The 18,695-nt window shown below is 40.1% G+C and overlaps 1 protein-coding gene and 1 long non-coding RNA gene across 2 annotated transcripts; both read right to left on the bottom strand.

The window, feature by feature from the left end:
- Positions 1-2,667: 2,667 nt before the first annotated feature.
- Positions 2,668-6,318, bottom strand: LOC139190746 (uncharacterized). The gene is made up of 3 exons (XR_011575110.1): positions 5,792-6,318; positions 5,036-5,094; positions 2,668-4,173 (listed from the first exon to the last, which is right to left on the bottom strand). It is a non-coding gene; the product is annotated as an uncharacterized lncRNA (long non-coding RNA).
- A 5,274-nt stretch (positions 6,319-11,592) lies between these two features.
- Positions 11,593-13,733, bottom strand: LOC139190349 (geraniol 8-hydroxylase-like). The gene is made up of 2 exons (XM_070810462.1): positions 12,525-13,733; positions 11,593-12,391 (listed from the first exon to the last, which is right to left on the bottom strand). Exons 1-2 carry the CDS (start codon positions 13,419-13,421, stop codon positions 11,786-11,788), a joined length of 1,503 nt encoding a protein of 500 aa, XP_070666563.1. The 5' UTR covers positions 13,422-13,733; the 3' UTR covers positions 11,593-11,785.
- Between the last annotated feature and the right edge of the window lie 4,962 nt (positions 13,734-18,695).

Genomic DNA, 18,695 nt, shown 5'->3' on the forward strand with positions numbered 1-18,695 from the left:
AGAAGCATAAGATGTTGAAGCACGTACTCAAGAGCAATGCCAGGTAAGTAATCAGGCAAGGAGCTCTAGGTAGTCAATTCCTGACTAGAAGCTTGATTCCAAGTGTTGACTAATTGTTCTCTTGCTCATTGTCTTGCAGGTAAGAACAAGGGCAAAGGAAAAGACAGGGGAAACGCATGATATGGGATACTCTTGCTTTTAACCTTGATAATATGAGATACTCTTGCTCTGGTGTGGCTTGTTTGCAAAGGTATTATCGGGGGGAAAAGAAGCTGAGTATTTTGAGAGACTCTGCTGAGAGTGCCCTCTCGGATGTGAACAAAAGTTGAGCAGTTTTTATTATTTGCAGGTTTGCATGGCTGTGAAGGATCAAGGTCGACATATATAGGAATTGTCCCAACAGCAAGTAGTAACGATGTTCCTTTACCCTTCTCGGTCATAGCAATGTAGTGGGAGCTGCAAAATTCACGTGTTTAAACTTTGTCAGAGCACTTTGAAAAAGTGGTCTGTGGTATTTGGAAAGCTGATGTTGCATGTGAAGATTGCAGACAAGCTTTATCCAAGGAAATTTGGCTCTCGAAGTTTGGAGAGCGGTGCCTCTTCGGTTTTCGAACAAGCAATGCTGTCGGGGATCTGGCTCTCGAGATTCGGAGAGCGTTGCCTCTTCGATTTTTGAACAAGCAATCATATTGGAGATCTGGCTCTTGAGATTTAGAGAGCGGTGCCTCTTCAATTTTTGAGAAAGCGATCCTGGTGGGAGTCTGGCTCTCGAGATTCGGATAACGGTGTCTCTTAGATTTTTGAGAAAGAAATCCTAGTGGAAGTCTAGCTCTCGAGATTCAGAGAGCGGTGCCTCTTCGATTTTTGAGAAAGCAATCCTGGTGGGAGTCTGGCTCTGGAGATTTGGATAGCGGTGTCTCTTCGATTTTTGAGCAAGTAATTTTGTTGGGAATGTTTTCTCGATGTGAGTAAAGGTTGGACATTTTTGCCAGTCTGCCTTGTCACGGAGCACAGAGGTTGACACACATAGGGACTTTCCGGTTATCAAGCAGCGGTGCTGTTCCTTTACCCTTGTGGGTAATGGTAGGGTAGCTGGACCTTCAAAATTTATGTGTCTAAACTTTGTCAGATATCTTTGGCAAAGTTATATGTGGTACCCGAGGAGCTGATGTTGCATGTGGAGATTGTCAACAGATTTTACTCAGGAAAATCCGCTTCTCGAAATCCAGAGAGTGGTGTCTCTTCGATTTTTGAACAAGCGGCCATGTTGCCATTTCTTTTATAGGGGCACCAATTGTGTGCAAGAAGTACATTCAGAGAGTTATTTCTTGTAGGAATTTTCCCCTTATTTTTATACTTAAAAGATTTATTGGACCTCATTTTTCCATCATTATTTCTGAAAATGTCTGGCCCATCAGACCGTCGTTTTGACTTGAACTTTAGTGAAAAGGCAGCCATGCCTCCTCAAGACAACATATGGCGCCCATCCTTCTTATCCCATACTGGTTCTCTTACCATTTGGGACTCTGTGATGAAGAATGATATGACTGTTGCGGTGGTGGCTAGGAACTTTCTCACTCCCAAAGATAACAGACTACTTTCCAAACTGTCTGATGAGTTGGCTGTTAAGGATTCTCTAGCTCTCAGTGTTCAGTGTGTAGGTTCTGTGTCTAATATGGCACAACGTCTATTTGCTCGAACCTACCAAGTTGAATCATTGACGGCTGAAGTGATAAGTCTCAAACATGAGATTAGAGGGCTCAAGCATGAGAATAAACAGTTGCACAAACTCACACATAACTATGCTACAAACATGAAGAGGAAGCTTGACCAGCTGCAGGAATCTAATGGTCAGATTTTACTTGATCATCAGAGGTTTGTGGGTTTGTTCCAAAGGCAATTATTGCTTTCATCTTCTGGGGCTGTACCGCGTAATGAAGCTCCAAATGATCAACCTCCGGTGCCTCCTCCTTCTGGAGCTCTGCCCAGTACTGAGGCTCCGAATGATCATCCTCTGGTGCCTTCTCTTTCTGGGACTCTGCCGACTGCTGAGACTTTTTCTGAGCAACCTTTGTGAAGGCTCCCTATTGTTTGTTTATTTTGATTCATGTATATGTGCATATTTGTAACTTATCGGAGATATCAATAAATAATTTTTGCTTCATTTTAACGTATTGTGTTAAATACACCAAAGCCTTCTTCACTAAGTTCTTTGAATTTTTTTCTTTTGTTGAAGCTTTGTGAGTGAAGCATGTAGGTTGAGGTAGTGCTCCTTTAATTTCCAGAGTGAGGAAAACTTCTCGGTTGGAGACTTGAAAACTCCAAGTCACTGAGTGGTCGTGAGACTTCCAAGTATCAAGGTACAGTAGCATATGGTAGAAGTCCCCCAAGTCTCCGGTCGAGGGAGTTGACGAATAAGGTATCTTGCTAGTAGCCAAGTTTCCAAAGTAACAAAACTTTACCATTTCCTTTCTAAGTGGTAGCCCAAAACTCCTCATTCATATATATTTGTTATGAAAGTTGTTAGGCCCAAAGAAGTGGAGGCCTAGGCAATTTTTTTTTTTTTTTGAATTTTCGATTTTCCGAAAAAATATATATATATATTTAAGCTTTATAGATGAAGCTTTGTAGGTGAAGCTTTGGTGTTGAAGTTTTGTGGGTGAAGCTTTGAGGTTGAAACTTTGTTGGGTACCATGAATTGATTTGGCTTCACACTATCTTGATCAAGAGTGTGTGAAGCTTTTGTAGGTGAATCTTTTGTGTTGAAGCTTTGTAGGTGAAGTTTTTGGGTTGAAGCTTTGTAGGTGAAGCTTTTGTGTTGAAGCTTTGTAGGTGAGGCTTTGGTGTTGAAGCTTTGTAGGTGAGGCTTTGGTGTTGAAGCTTTGTAGGTGAAGCTTTGGAGTTGAAGCTTTTGTAGGTGAAGCTTTGGAGTTGAAGTTTTTGTAGGTGAAGCTTTGGAGTTGAAGCTTTGTAGGTGAAGCTTTGGAGTTGAAGCTTTGTAGGTGAAGCTTTTGTGTTGAAGCTTTATAGGTGAAGCTTTTGTGTTGAAGCTTTGTAGGTGAAGCTTTGGAGTTGAAGGTTTGTAGGTGAAGTTTTTATGTTGAAGCTTTGTAGGTGAAGCTTATGTGTTGAAGCTTTGTAGGTGAAGCTTTGGAGTTGAAGTTTTGTAGGTGAAGCTTTTGTGGGCGAAGCTTTTGTAGGCGAAGCTTTTGTGTTGAAGTTTTGTAAGTGAAGCTTTGGTGTTGAAGGTTTTGTGTTGAAGGTTTTGTGTTGAAGCTTTTGTAGGTGAAGCTTTTGTAGGTGAAGCTTTTGTAGGTGAAGCTTTTGGGTTGAAGTTTTGTAGGTGAAGCTTTTATGTTGAAGCTTTGTAGGTGAAGCTTTGATGTTGAAGCTTTGTAGGTGAAGCTTTTGTGTTGAAGCTTTGTAGGTGAAGCTTTGTAGGTGAAGCTTTAGAGTTGAAGCTTTTGTAGGTGAAGCTTTGGAGTTGAAGTTTTTGTAGGTGAAGCTTTGGAGTTGAAGCTTTGTAGGTGAAGCTTTTGAGTTGAAGCTTTTGTTGGCACCAAAAATTGGTTTTGTTTCATACTGTCTTGATCAAGAGTGTGTGAAGCTTTTGAGAATTGTAGTTTCCCTCCATTGATGAAGCTCTTGTTGGCACCATGAATTGGTTTTGCTTCACACTGTCTTGATCAAGAGTGTGTGAAGCTTTTGAGAATTGTTGTTGCCCTCCATTGATGAAGCTCTTGTTGGCACCATGAATTGGTTTTGCTTCACACTGTCTTGATCAAAAGTGTGTGAAGCTTTTGAGAATTGTAGTTGCCCTCCATTGATAAAGCTTTTGTTGACACCATAAATTGGTTTTGCTTCACACTGTCTTGATCAAGAGTGACACACCCCGATCCGGAATGTCCACTAGGACCCCGAATCGAGCTGTGCTGGCCGCCACCTGGAAGGTGACGAAGCCATAAAATGATGATAAGGAAAGATGCGAATAATTTAAAACCTAAAGGTGCCTAATAACAGAGTGCACTGTGTGTGGGTATGAACCCAAATCACACGTGATGTCAGAGCATAGTCAAGTACAGCAATGTAGGTGGAAACCGTACCCACAAAAGTAGCCATCGCAACAGGGACATGCCACGAATCCTCGTCGATAAGGAACTTTGCTACTAGAACCTGGAGGGGCGCAAAACAAAATTGAGTGGGTCAGTAAAACAAAGTTTTTCGAAAACATTTCATTTAACAACATTTATAACCCCTCTCTGAAAAACCTGTATACTTTCCCAGAAAATAATATATAATCGTATATAAACTTATATATATCATCAAAAGCTCAAATCACAATCTTTCACGCTTTTCAGAAATGATATGCCATGCCATGCCATATGCCAAAATATTATATGAATGCATCAATATAAATCAGGTGAAATAATAAATCAACCGGAGACCCTACAGTGGTCCTGTACGGCTGATTCTATAGCTCAATATCCCATCCAGCCGGAGTCACCAACTGTGATCTGTACGGCCCTGCCGGAATCACCAACTGTGACCTGTACGGCACTACACTGCACATAAGTCGGAACTACCTAAAGTAGTCTGTACGACTAAGATGGTGAAATAAATACGCTCTAGTGCTTCTCTCATCAATCATCAGCGCGCATAACTAAGGTCACCCACTAGTCGGAATCACATCTAGTGATCTATACGACTAGCATGTCGGAACCCTCACATGGTCTGTACGACATCCACCTACTTGGATCCAAGACGAGCGTGCGGTGTGGTGAATAACAATATAAGCACTATCACCTAGGTGCAGATCATGAGCTTTCAATGCAATCCATGATAAATAACTCAGCTGAAAATAAATAAACTCACCTGAGCGTCCACCGCGTCATTTCACATATGTATATATCAATTATCAAACTAAATATCTCAATAATTGCATGCATGGCAAATAAATTCATAATTTTCATATAAACGTATTTTCTGGGAAAAACAGTTGTATATAGGTAATACGAAAACAAAACTGCCCACTCACCTGGGGTTCGCGCTACGACTCCCAAACATCATAACCAAGGCGTTCCAAACGCTCGGCTCCTAAAACAGTTATCAAACCACGTCTCAGAACTCTTATCCATAGAATATGAAATTCACATAACACACATCCACAAGGGCATTCAAGAATAATGTGAGACCCGTTGATCGAAGGTCAACCGTCAACTAAGTTCAACGGTAAGGTCATAACCCCACGTAACTCAATCTGAAAGATCCACAACTCAGATTTCCGATCCGTCACTTCCCAAGATACACATTAAGCTTCTAGAACAACATACTAAAATCTCGTTACGATCCGACGGTTGGATCTTCGCCATTTTCCAAAACCGAGTGGTGGTTAACCTTTTATATTATGAACTTATAACTACAATTCCGAAAGATCCGTAAATTGGATTCCCGATCCGTAAGTTCCTGTAATCCTCAAATATTACGTACTATTACGTATCAAAGTTTGGTGACGATCCGACGGTTGGATCGTCAATTCACCTTTTAGCCTAACCATGAATCGTATCGAAATTAAGTCCAAATGATCAACTAACGTTAAACCACTATCATAACTGAACTCAAGACATCAAATATAACCTAAAATTAACATTGGCGATCCACTGGCCACATGCCACCGCACGCGCCGCCGTGGGTGGCGGTCGGCCGCCCCGACTCGCCGGAAAATCCAACTATTTCCAAAAATTACCAAAATTTATAGAAATGAAGATCTTAATGAGTAGAGCAACTTTTATACCTGTGTCCAAGGCCAATTCGGTCGTTAAGGCCTCCAATTTCAACAAAACCTGTCGGAAACCCTAGGTTTTGGGTGTGCTCAATCCGTCCTCAAATCAACTCCGTCGTCCCAACCATTGCTTGGGCTTTGTTCTAGGCCTCAAGAGAATGCCATGGGTGGTGGCAATTGAAAGAAAACATTTCAAAATTGAGAGAATCGAAGGCTAGGGTTCATCGCACCCACCGGTGCGATTTTGCTAATTTGGAGGCCAATTATCACCAAATTTGGGGTGGGAAGGATAGAGGATAGGTCCTAGAGTGTTTCCCAAGTGGTTAGGTGGTTCAATTCGTCAGAAAAATGGGTGGAAATCGTCAAAATTGCACACGGGTGCCGACCTGGTTGAACACAGGTTGCGGGTTCCCCCAACCCGTTTCTCCTTCGTTCCTCTGCTTCTCGCCCTCTCTCCTTTCCTCCCTTCCCTGTTCCGATTGGTCTCTCTCTCTCTCTCTCCTCCCAATTCGGCAGCTCCCTCCTTTCTCTCCCGAAGCTACTGCATCTCCCTCTGGTTGGGCAGTTTGCCCAATCCCCTTCTTCTTCTTCTTTTTCTTTCTTTCCTTTCCATCCGCACCATCCATTTCTTCTTCTTTAAATCTGGGCCATCCAAATACACCAGATTTTATAAAGGAAAAAAATCTATATTTTCTGAAATTAATAAAATTAATCAAATTTCAAACTTTAATAACTTCTTCGCTATAGCTCCAAATCACGAACCGCTTGCGCCCACGCGTCCGTAGTGACGAGTACTACAAGGATAGGCTAAGAAAGAAATGTTTAGGTGTCACGACACCGTCAATATTCTCCGCCAACACACGTGTCTCGAAAGACAATTTCGTAAAATCACTTAAAAAAATTATAGAAATTAATATTTTCCGGGACGGGCTGTCACAAAGAGTGTGTGAAGCTTTTGAGAATTTTTAGTTGTCCTCCATTGATGAAGCTTTGTTGATTTCCCAATTTCCTTTTTTTTTTTTTTTTTTTTTTTTTTGGTAAAACTAGAAATTTGTTCAATTTTATAGAGAGACAACATATACAAATTTTGCTTCCACACTGTTGAGCAAGAGATTGTGATGCAAGCCACACCTTGTAGTAGTCGAAGGTTTGGATGAACCATATAAATTGAATTTGCTTCGAACAGTCTTGATCAAGAATGTGTGAAGCTTTCTACGAGTTGTAATGTTTGCATTGTTACAGAGGAGAAATGTCTGAAGCAGATGCAAGAGGGCTGAAGAGCTTGATCTTCATATACCATGCACTGAAGCCGTTGTTGGCTTGCAATAAGACTTTGTTGGTGACTATAACTCTTGTTAGGCATAAGTGCTCCCCTAATTGAGTTGTAAAGCTTGAGGGTTTTTTATTATTTGTGAATGCTAGGAGTTCACATGTACAAGTTGTACCACTCGTCTTCTGGTTGGTGGAATGAATGGTGAGTTGCTTTCATCACTTGGTTGGTGGTATGAAGGTGAGTTCCTTCATCACCATTCATCACATTTCATCACCTGGTTGGTGGCACGAAGATGAGTTCATTCTTCACATTTCATCACCTAGTTGGTGGTAGGAAGGAGAGTACGGGTTGTACATTTCATCACCTGGTTGGTAGCATGAAGATGAGTTCCTTCTTCACCTGGTTGGTGATAAGAGCGGCAAGTTGCCAAATAATATTAGAGTACGGGTTGTACATTTCATCACCTAGTTGGTGGCACAAAGGTAAGTTCCTTCTTCACCTGGTTGGTGATAAGAGTGGCAAGTTGCCAAATAATATTAGAGTACGGATTGTACATTTCATCACCTGGTTGGTGGCATGAAGGAGAGTACGGGTTGTACATTTCATCACCTAGTTGGTGGCACGAATGTGAGTTCCTTCATCACCTAGTTGGTGAGAATAAGGGCAAGGTGTCGAGGCACATTGTAGCAAGTGTCGAATGACACAAAGTGTGTTGAACCCTTTCGAAGCACAGTTAGCTTATGTATGGATGTGTTGGAATGTATAATGTTTATGTATGAATGTGTTGGAATGTATGATGTTTATGTTGATTGACATGAGTGATGCTTATGAATGTTTTGCTATGCATGAAGGGATCCATGTTTTCGATATGTGAACCATGTTGGTTGTAACACTTAGTATCACATACTTTGTGTCAAAGCACGCATGTTGAAGGTCTGAGTTAAAGTATAGAGGTAGGTCAGCGTAAATCAAGTGTTCCAGTGCTAGGAATGCAAAAGACTCAGAAGCAGTTGTCTGAATTCCCTCTTCTTTAAATATTTGCCGAATGGCTTGTGTGACAAAAGATCTCAAGTGGTTGAGGGTCAAAACATTTGTAATGTGTATGCCTTCTTATAATATCATTTCCTTCAGTACCTAGTCCTCCACTTTGAAAGAGTGAGGCTTGGCCCCCTAGTCATAATAGTCGACGGTACGTGCACCCCTGGTTGTATTGATACGAACTTTGATCCCTCTTGCTGTAATGGGCTTGCTGAGAGTAAAAATCATACCTCTTACCAAGAGACAAATACGTTTGGTGACTTAGCGAGTAGCTAAATGAGGCAGGAGATGATGCAATGGGTGACTGAATGGCCAAGATCTTCTCACTTGGTAGAACTTAACTTCCACTTCCCATTTGTTAATAGGGGTTAACCATATGGGGGTTCCCTTGGTATGTCCTTACTTCAACGGAGGCATGGTTGTAAGCATGTGCCATCACCTCAGAGTAAGTCTTCCAAGTGTTGAAATTGATCATGTACTTGAAGAAACAATCACGTAGGCCTGTCGTGAAGGCTTTGAGGACGGTCTTGTCATCTGTCTCAGCGCAGCGAGAATACTCATGACTAAAGCGACCGGCATACTCTCGTAGTGACTCATCCGGTTTCTGGTGAATAGTGTACAAGTCATCTGCAGAATGTAAGCGATCGGTTTGGAAGATATGTTGAGAGATAAACAGTTTCCTTAGTTCCTCAAATGAATCTACTGTCCCGGGTGCAAGACGACAATACCAGTTTAGAGCTCTGCCAGAGAGGGTGGAAGGGAAGAGAAGACATCGCTCTTCGTCGGTGTGCATCTGATATGCCATGGTGGACTCAAAGAGGTTAAGGTGTTCTATCAGGTCCTCCCTTCCAGTATAGAGTTGTAAACCAAGCTTTTGTTTTGTCTTCGTTTGAAGAGGGTGTCGAAGATCCTCCTTGTGAGAGGGCCAGGCCTGGGTTGGTTCCAGTCAGGTATCTCGGCATGACGTTCGACCTTCAACTTGTTTACTTCTTCAAGGAGCTGTAGGACAAGGGAGTCCTGAGTGGAGTCATGTACCACTAGAATTTTCTTCCGTAAGTCTCCATCGTCTCTCGGAAGTAGGAAAGTTTGAGCAAGAGCGTGTGATTTTTCCTTGGACTCGCCGTACTGACTTCTAGGGCGAGTATGTCGAAATACCTCCGAGTCCCCTGTACCTTCAAGTTCCTCTAGGACCTGTCGTTCCTTCCTTAGATGGGCAGCTGGCCTGGGTCGTAGGAAGGGACTGAGTCTTTCAGAAATCATTGGGTCATTGATCTTCGAGCTTATGTGGAGAGGATTCTCTCGACGTTGCTTTATGACGTCTCAGCAGTCACGATAAACAGTTTTCGATCCTTCCAACCTTTCTGCAAGGAGGTGTCTTCCTCCACTTCTCTTGCTTCGGGTCGAAGCAGCTAGGTTGAGAGAAGTCTCATATTGATCAATGTTTTGATGATTAGCTCGCTCCTCATCAGGGATACCCATGTCAAATGAAGGTGACCCTCCGTGTTGGGGGCACCCAGATGATGGTTGATGTCCACAGGGGCAATAAACTCGCGTGTTTGAGTACGCCTAGTTTTGTGGAATGTCTCGAAGAACTTCTCATATTGTTCTTGGAAGATCTCATTCTTTATTGCTATCTTGTTGTTCTGAGCCTCCAGCTCATCGACTTTAGCTTGAAGAGCGAGCTTCTTTCCTTCCTTCTTTCGTTGCTTCGCACTAGGTGCAAGAGGGGTGTCATTCTGTGTGTCGTGGCTTCCTTGGCTCCCCATGTTGAAGAGGGATGCCTGGTCAAAAGAGAGTGTATGACTGGTGGAAACCAGCTTGACAAAGCTGAAGAGAGTAGGAATAAATATCGTTCCCACAAAAGACGCCAAATGTTTATGCACAAAATCGGTGAGGACTTTGGTACAATAGAAAGTGTCAAGTTTGTGACATTCGCTAGATTGTTCCGGTCACTAGTGTGGATAAGTATGTAAATGGATAGAGACAGGGAAACAAACACAAGATGTACGTGGTTCACCCAGATTGGCTACGTCCACGGAGTAGAGGAGTTCTCATTAATTGTGAAGGGTTACAAAAGTACATAGGTTCAAGCTCTCCTTTAGTGAGTACTAGTGAATGATTTAGTACAAATGACATTAGGCAATATTGTGGGAGAATGATCTTCTTTTATAGAAGAGAGTTTTTAGCTTTGTTCTGACATTAACACATGTCGTGTTGTGATTGGCTTCTGATGTTGACACGTGTTGCGCTATGATTGGCTTCTGATGTCGACACATGTCGTGTTATATATATTTCCTACCTCAAAGGTAAATGTGAAACCAAAATCCATAAATTACAGGGGGAGCCTGTACATTCCGCTATTTGAAAAGAAACAAAAAAGTGAGAAAATAGAAAAGAATAAAAAAATGATGCAACATTGAAATTTACAGCACCATGGGAGTTAACACTGGTAAACAGAATAGCTTTAGCTCTTCCATAAAAACCTAAAAGGTTTGCTCATCTTTCTTCTTGAGAAGGATTTGCAAAGCGGCTTTGGTTCCGGTGCAGTCATGGGGTTGTCACTATTTTCAACAGACAGATGCACCTCCGCCTCGGGAGGTGGTTGGTCTCGCTGTCTCTGCTCACGGAACAGCATTAACAGCTTCTGAGTCTTCCCTTTTCCTGCTGATGTGCCATTGACGGAAATAGACACCAATGCCGGAATCACTCCTTCCTTGAGGACCATCTAACTGCATTTCTCGCTCCCGTTACACAACATATAGAGACATGAGACCGCTTGCTCCTGCTCAATGGGTTGATCAGCCTCCAAAATTGTTGCTAGTGCACTTATAAGACTCGAATTCGACATCATTTCGTCTCTGGCGGAACTACTTGAACCCAAATTTATCAATACAGCTATACATTTTTCTGTCGACATATGGTCGCCAGAGTCCGCAAGAAGGGATTGGAGACCACTGATAATACCAGCTGAAATAAGTTTAGGAATATTTGACGGGACACTCGATAGATTGTACAGGGCATGGAGGGCATCAAGCTTGCATTGGGTTTCAACATTCGCTTGAAGGAGCTGGGTCAAGAAAGGGACATCAGGGCTTGTTCCAATTATAGGCTTGGGTTCTTCGAGGCACGAGAGATTCAAATAGAGCGCTGTTGCAGGTCCATGAGAACTGGGATTGGAGATCATTTCCTCCAGCAACGAAATTACCCCTGATGCTAACATTGCTTCCTGGCGTCTGGAAAAAATAAAAAAAAATCAACGAAATTAAAACTATTCTTAAGTATCCAAGGTATAGAGAAGCATACAACAGAACCAAAAATTCTGACATGTTACTCAAAATGCTGCACCGCATTGACACAGACCATTCAACACATTCCAAGTGATAAACGGAGAATCAACACCTAATAATTAAAAACAAATCATGAAAGCCAATGCATCATTCTCTGCACCCATGACTCCAGGAAATATCAACACATTGCAGACAATTATTTATACACTTCACCATTCTGTTAGATGCTTTATTTAGAAATGTTTATTCTCACAACACAGAAATAGTTTTGTTTTTTAAACACAGTAATAACAAACTAGCTCTTAAACTCCAGTCAGAGCTCTAGGCCTAGACTCGGCGCACCTGTCCTATGTATTCTAAATATTATATGGTTGAAACTTGAAGTACATATATCGAGCATGGGTTCTTCTATAACATGGGCACAGCTCTGAGAGGCTGAGCTTTTTGTAAGGTGATGCCAAACTTCTCATCCATGTCCATGGTCTCCGGTGCAATTCCGTCTTCAAGCTTCCAGTTATCAAAGCAGTTAATAAGTGAACCCAACATCAAGTTCACCATTCTCACTGCCATTGCCAAGCCAGGACATATTCTTCTCCCACCACCAAACGGAATAAGCTCAAAGTTCTTGCCAGTAACATCAATTTCCGATCCTAAAAACCTCTCTGGGATGAATGAGTCAGGGTTGTCCCAAATGTCGGGGTCTCTGCCGATGGCCCATGAATTGACAAACACTTGTGCACCCTTTGGTACAGTATACCCGCAGATTTCTACGTCTGCATCAGCTTTTCGGGGAAGTAGTAAGGGCAATGCTGGGTGCAACCGGAAGGTCTCTTTGATTATTGCTTGTAAGTAAGGGAGTTTATCTTTGTCGGATTCCCCAACCGGTTTTCCTTTTCCGATGATCTGCTTCAGCTCCGCTTGAGCTTTGGACAATTTTTCCGGGTTGCGGAGTAGCTCAGCCATTGCCCATTCCAATGTGGATGACGTTGTATCTGTTCCCGCAGCAAATAGATCCTGCAATGAACCCACACAAGCGACCCTAGTCATCGATATAGCCTCTAAGCAAGCAGTAAGTATATATACGCTAGCTATTCGAGATTAATCCAGATCAACAAAATTAGAGAGTAAATATATAGTAGCAACTAACCAGGAACAGATGTTGAATTTCATCCATGTCCATATTCTCATTTTTCTCTTCACTAATGTTTATTAAGGTATCTAACATATCATTAGTCATGATATAATCAAGCTTTTTCCTTGATTCAAACCGCTGAATCATCAATCGGTCAAAGAGGTCAAGCATCTTGCGCATGCTATTGCTCATACGGCGTCGTATCCCTAGTGGATCAATCTTCTTAAGCACGGGAAAATAGTCAGCCAAGTTAGGTTTGCCAGCCTCTTCCATAATACTCCACACCAACTCCTTGAACTCCCTCGCCCTCGCACTGCTTGTGTCCACTAAGTCCACAGAGAAGACGGTACGCGATAGAAGATTGAGCGAAGTTTTGAAAGCAGCCCTTCCGATATCAATCGCATCACCTTTTACAGCGCTTTTGTTGACGTCCCATATGAGCTCTTGCACTTTTAGGTGACGATTGGCTTGATTGGCGTCGAGAATTTTACTGGTGAACAGTTGAGAGTTGCATGTTTTGCGAAGGTTTCTCCATGCAGGTGAAACAGGTATCCAAGCCATGCTGTACTTGGAATGTTTACAAGCTTGGAGCGAATCTGGGATGCTACGGTGGCAAAAGAGTTGGTCATGGGTTCGGAGGACTTCTTTGGCGACGGTTGACGAAGAAATTACCACGGTTGTTATTCGGCCGAGTTGCAAAGACATAATTGGGCCATAGCGTTGTGAAAGCTTGGTGAGAGAGAGATGGGGTTTATTGCCAAGCTCTAACAGATTGCCTATGAAGGGAAGTGGGTTTGGTCCAGGTGGAAGCCTTGTGGTATTTGATGATCTTCTTCCGAGTGAATAATAGAGGGGGCAAATTGAGATCACTGCAACCAGTAACCCTAATATTATGCAACTCAAAATGTCCATTTGATCGATCTCTCTCTCTCTCTCTCTCTCTCTCTCTGTTGAGAGAGACGATGAATCTTACGTTTAAATCGATATGAGAAGTGACAGGGCGCATGTGGCCTTCATTTTTCTTGCCATTCTTAAAAGTTTCATTTAGTATTACGGTCCCATAGTATTTCTCTTCACTTGTAAATAAGAAATTTTAGATTCGATTCTCGTCAAAAACGAATTTGAACAACATTATTGTTAGTCTATTGTGAGGCTAAACTCACTTCCCTCCCGTAGTGTGTAAATAATATCATTTATTTAAGGGGTGTGCTATCCACACATCTCATTTTACTTCTTACACATTCTTTGACAATTTATGTCTGTTAATTTTCTTCAATTCATCTGATCCGACTGCCGAAAATTAAAAAGGTGTATAAAAAGTAAAATAAAGTGTGTGAATATCACATCTCTTATTTAAATATAAAAAAGGTACTGCAACTGCTCTAATTTACTTATAAAACCATTTGAAAATATATATACAGAAGTAGTCTAATTTATTTATAAATCATGCAAAAATCTCTTTTCTTATCAATATGCACCCATTCTTAACATGTCTCATCATATATGCAGAATTTTCAAATCCAACGCATAGAAAGAACATATGTAGCCTTCACATTAAGTGCACCTACTTTGGTGCTATGAATCTCACTACAAAATCCATCGAAAGACAAATTAGATAATACAAACAAAATAAAGTGCCGTTTCCATCAATCCACTGGCGGAGGCATATTAGGACTAGAGTAGTCCTAGGCCTACCCTCACTTGTAAAAATAATTACACCTTACTTTGCAACCCTTCTCAACACGTGAAACAAATCCAATCATTGTCTATTTTTAATCTAACAAATTTCATCCCTAAATTAAGTATAATATTTTGAATCGTCATTTATCACAAATCAATAACATTCAAATTAAACTCATCATTCACTTTTAATTAACAAAAATTGTTTTTCACTTATGCACTGTCAGAGCTATTTCCCTATTCTTCTTGAATTTCATAAATTTAACCATTTCAAATTCCAAATTTATTGAATAAAGAACAATAAGGTTTGTAAAACTCTATTATCCTCTATAAAACATTTGTTTCTATTCTATCCTACCTCTTACTTTGAGTTTTAGGGTTTGCAAATTTTTAGTAATTCTCTCTATTGAGTTTAATAATTCTTTCAATAGTATAGATGACATCATGCGCAATGGTCTCAAAATATGAAATTTATATTATCTATGGATATGTTAATTTTGACTATTTAATTATTTGGATATATATTATGATGTTTTGCATTTGTAATTTTATAATCACTCATTTTTTCTTCTTCTGTACTTGTGTGAGGCCCCTCCTCACAAGAAATCCTAGTTCCGCCACTGCATCAATCATTGTGGACACATGATAAAGGACATAGAGATCACGTAGACGAAAGTGACAAAAAGCAATAGCAGAAAAGGGAAATGAATTTCTCCATCTCTCTTCCTCCTAATTCATCAAGTTCGAAAATTCGAATTGTTAAAATTTGATCAAACGATTAAAGTTATTATAACTTTTAGAGTGGGCCCTTATTTGTAACCGTTGGATCAAATTTCAAAGGTTCGGATCCTCGAACTTGGTAAATTAGAAAGAAATGATCCGGAAATAATCTCTTTCCGCCATGTTCGTGAAACTAGAAAGATACTTTTTTATGACAGAAATAAAAAGTAAATTCCAACTTTGACCTCTTTCACTTTATTTTTAGTGTCCGAGCAAAAAAAAAATACTGTGAAATTAGAGACTTCTATTTGTAAAAAAAAAAAAAATAACAAAAATAGAGACTTCTATATTTTTTTACATTATTACGGCATTCGATTAATTTACATCTTTCGTTGAGTTAAACATTCAGTGCAGCACTCAATCTGTTTGACATGACATTCGATCCATTTACATTTATCGTTACGGTTAGGAAATTGGTGCGGATCTCAAATTGTTCTCCTTAAGTTTAACATTTGGTGCAGAAATTAATCTATTAATCTTAAGGGTATGAAAAAACTTAAGGCATGTTTGGTATGCAATTTAAATCAATTTTTTTTAACTCAAAAATATTTTTAAATCTGAAATCAATAATTCTTGTGTAGTACAATTATTTTTAAAAAATCAACTTAAGAAATAGTTTTAAATAATATTTTGAAAATGATAACAAAAAAAAGGCCTTTTTTATTGGCACCCCACAATGTTATGAATACACCCCATTTTTTTTTATTTAGTCTGAATTTCCTTTTTAACCCTAATTTAAATTAGATAAAAATAAACAAACAAAACCAGCACCACCTTCATCATCCCAAAACCTACTCCTTTTCGATAGCCCCCCACCATGGCACCTCCATTAACAAAATGATCTCTCAAGTATACCAAAATATATGCGGACTTACAATTAAACTAGCCAATAGTCTCATAGAAAGTCAATTCCTAGTTGAACCAGAAGGATTGCTTCTCTACAAGTAGCATTTTTCAAAATTTTCACGCCCATCAAGTTGGTATCCCTGATTAGGTTGATATAGACATTATAAAATTCAATTTTATGGTATTTCATATTGTTTGGACCCAAATTTACATCATCGGCCTGTGTAATCAAGGTCGTTGAGTAAGCATAGTTCTCAACTGTCAGATGGAAAAGTGAAGATATTTTTGTTAAAGGATAATATTATGGTTTTTATCATAATAATCTTTTAATACGAATTATCTGCATCTTCTTAAACCAGATAAATAGGATTCGAATTATATCCCAACGGAGAGACAGGTAGAACAATCTGATTTAATTTGGATTTGTTAGCAGTGTACCGTGTGGGTTAGAGCAACTCGGCTTGGATTCTTATCACGTGGCATAGTATGGGATTTGCAAGGCTTGGATAATGGTGAGATAGGAGACCTAAGTAGGCTGGGTTATTTATGGATGTTGTCAGATGAATTGAATTGATGATGGGTTTGGCCTGTGCATGCCGTGTGAAAGGTTGCCTGCTATATAATTATATACATATATATATAATTATATACATATATATATATATATGATTATATATAATTTTTTTTTTTTATTGATGACCTGCATATGGCAAGAAAAGGAAGCCTAGCCCAGCTAGGCTTTTAATTATGATGGGATAAGTCAGGATTGGTTTTTATTATCTTTGAGGAATCAACTATTTAAAGATAGGCTTTAGCACCTATGTCGCGGATCAGTTATTTAGAGTTGCAATCGGACTCTACGCAATTATCTAGTCGTGCCAAGCAAGTACATCAGTCCTATAAATACAAATGCAATGGCAACGGAAAAATGATCTCCAACTCAACACACAAACTGCCATGCGCAAACCCTCGCTCTACGCAAAACCTCTCAAACATCTTGAGATTTTTTATTTTCTTTTTCGCCAACATATCTTCAGTTTGGATAAACAGCACTGTGAAGGCAACCGGCGAACATCTTCAGTTTGGATAAACAGCACTGTTGCCGTAGAATTAGCCGACCGCGAAGCACCTTCAGTTTGGATAAACAGCACTGCGTCGATGCCGACTGGTTATCTATCCAAGTCTCGGTCGAAAAGGATTTTCGAATCCTTATTGGCAGAGGTCATCTCATTAGCTTTTTCGGTGAAGTGAGGTGTTACAAGGTATTACATTCGGCACATTGAAAGCCGAATTTGATATTGAACTTCGCAAAACTAACAGCCTTGTCTTCAAGCTCAAGAACCCGAAGGCCGAGAATGTTCCTTCCTCAGCTGCAGTCGCAAGATCGAGAAGTCAGCCGCGCGCTCAAAGCAACATCAACACATTTTACTCCTCGGGCGACTAGTTGGCACGCCCCGTACACAACCGAATGACTTAGTTAACTTATTAATTATTCGGCCTATGCGCCACGTAGGCTTGGTAGTTTTTAGGGTCAACACATATCCTGCAAAATATTAGCAGAAGTGAGAATTCTAGAGAGAGAGAGAGAGAAAAAACGGTGGGAAAGGGGGTGGCTATCATTGGCCGACACCGACAAGGAAGGTGGCAGAAGGGTGAGCCGTTCAGATAGGATGTTAGAAGGTTTTAATTTCTTAACTATTACAAAAAGGTGGTCTTAAACAATGAAATGGCTAATATTGGAATTTTAAAGAATAATTTTGAAGTTAGGGTGTATTCATAAAATTATGGGGTGTTAATAAAAACACCCAAAAAAAACTTTGAACAGGATAATAAAAGGGCCCTTAAAAATTTTGGAATTATTATTATTATCTTTGGCGACGGTTGACAAAGAAATTACCACGGTTGTTATTCGGCCGAGTTGTAAAAACTTAATGGGGCCATAGCGTTGTGAAAGCTTGGTGAGAGTGTGAGATGGGCTTTTGCCAGGCTCTAAGCGATTGCCAATGAAGGAAAGTCGGTTTGGTTCAAGTGGAAGCCTTTTGGTATTTGATGATCTTCTTCAAAGTGAATAATAGAGGATTTGGATTTCATCTGGATTCAAATAGTGAGGATTCTTAGTCATTCATCATATATTGTACAGTCAGAAATCATTTAACTTTTTTATTTAAAATTAAACATAAATAGTACATGACGAAAACTGACCGCACGATGTATGATACACGATTACGATGTGAGGATCCTTAGGATCCCCACAAAGAGGTTTCGAAGAGGATCATCATCCAATAATAGAGGGTATAAATTGAGACACTCGCAAACAGTGACCCTAATAGTATACAACTCAAAAATGTCCATTTGGTCTCTCTGTGGAGAGGACAATGAATCTTACATATAAATCGATATAAGAAGTGCTCTTAAGATTTCTTATCCCTATTAAAGAAAGTTGAGATTCCGCTGTGAATTCAATAATAATATATGAGAAGTAATTCAACTTACTTATAAACTCATACAAGGTTTCTTCTCTTATTAATGTGGGATTTATTCTCAACACGTTTCTTATATGTAGCGACTTTTCAAGCCTAACACAACAACATGATGACGTGAAACACATGTGGCCGTAGGCTTTCACACGTGGAATAACCTGCTACGATACCATGAAGAAAGTTGAAGTTTCACCATAAAAACAATTAGCAATATAGAAAGTAGCCTAACTTACTAGTAACTCCATGCAAAATCCCTCCCCCTGTCATATGAAATTCATTCTCAAACTTCTTAAATCCTCAAGAGATCCTATATAAACTAAATAGTTTGTTCTTCATTCAAGTGAAAAAGGAAAGGTAAAAGGAGATTAAACTAGGTTTAGGTGTTAAGTTTACTTATAAT

This window comes from Malus domestica, chromosome 13, assembly GCF_042453785.1.
Source record: "Malus domestica chromosome 13, GDT2T_hap1".
Classification (NCBI taxonomy): Eukaryota; Viridiplantae; Streptophyta; class Magnoliopsida; order Rosales; family Rosaceae; genus Malus; species Malus domestica.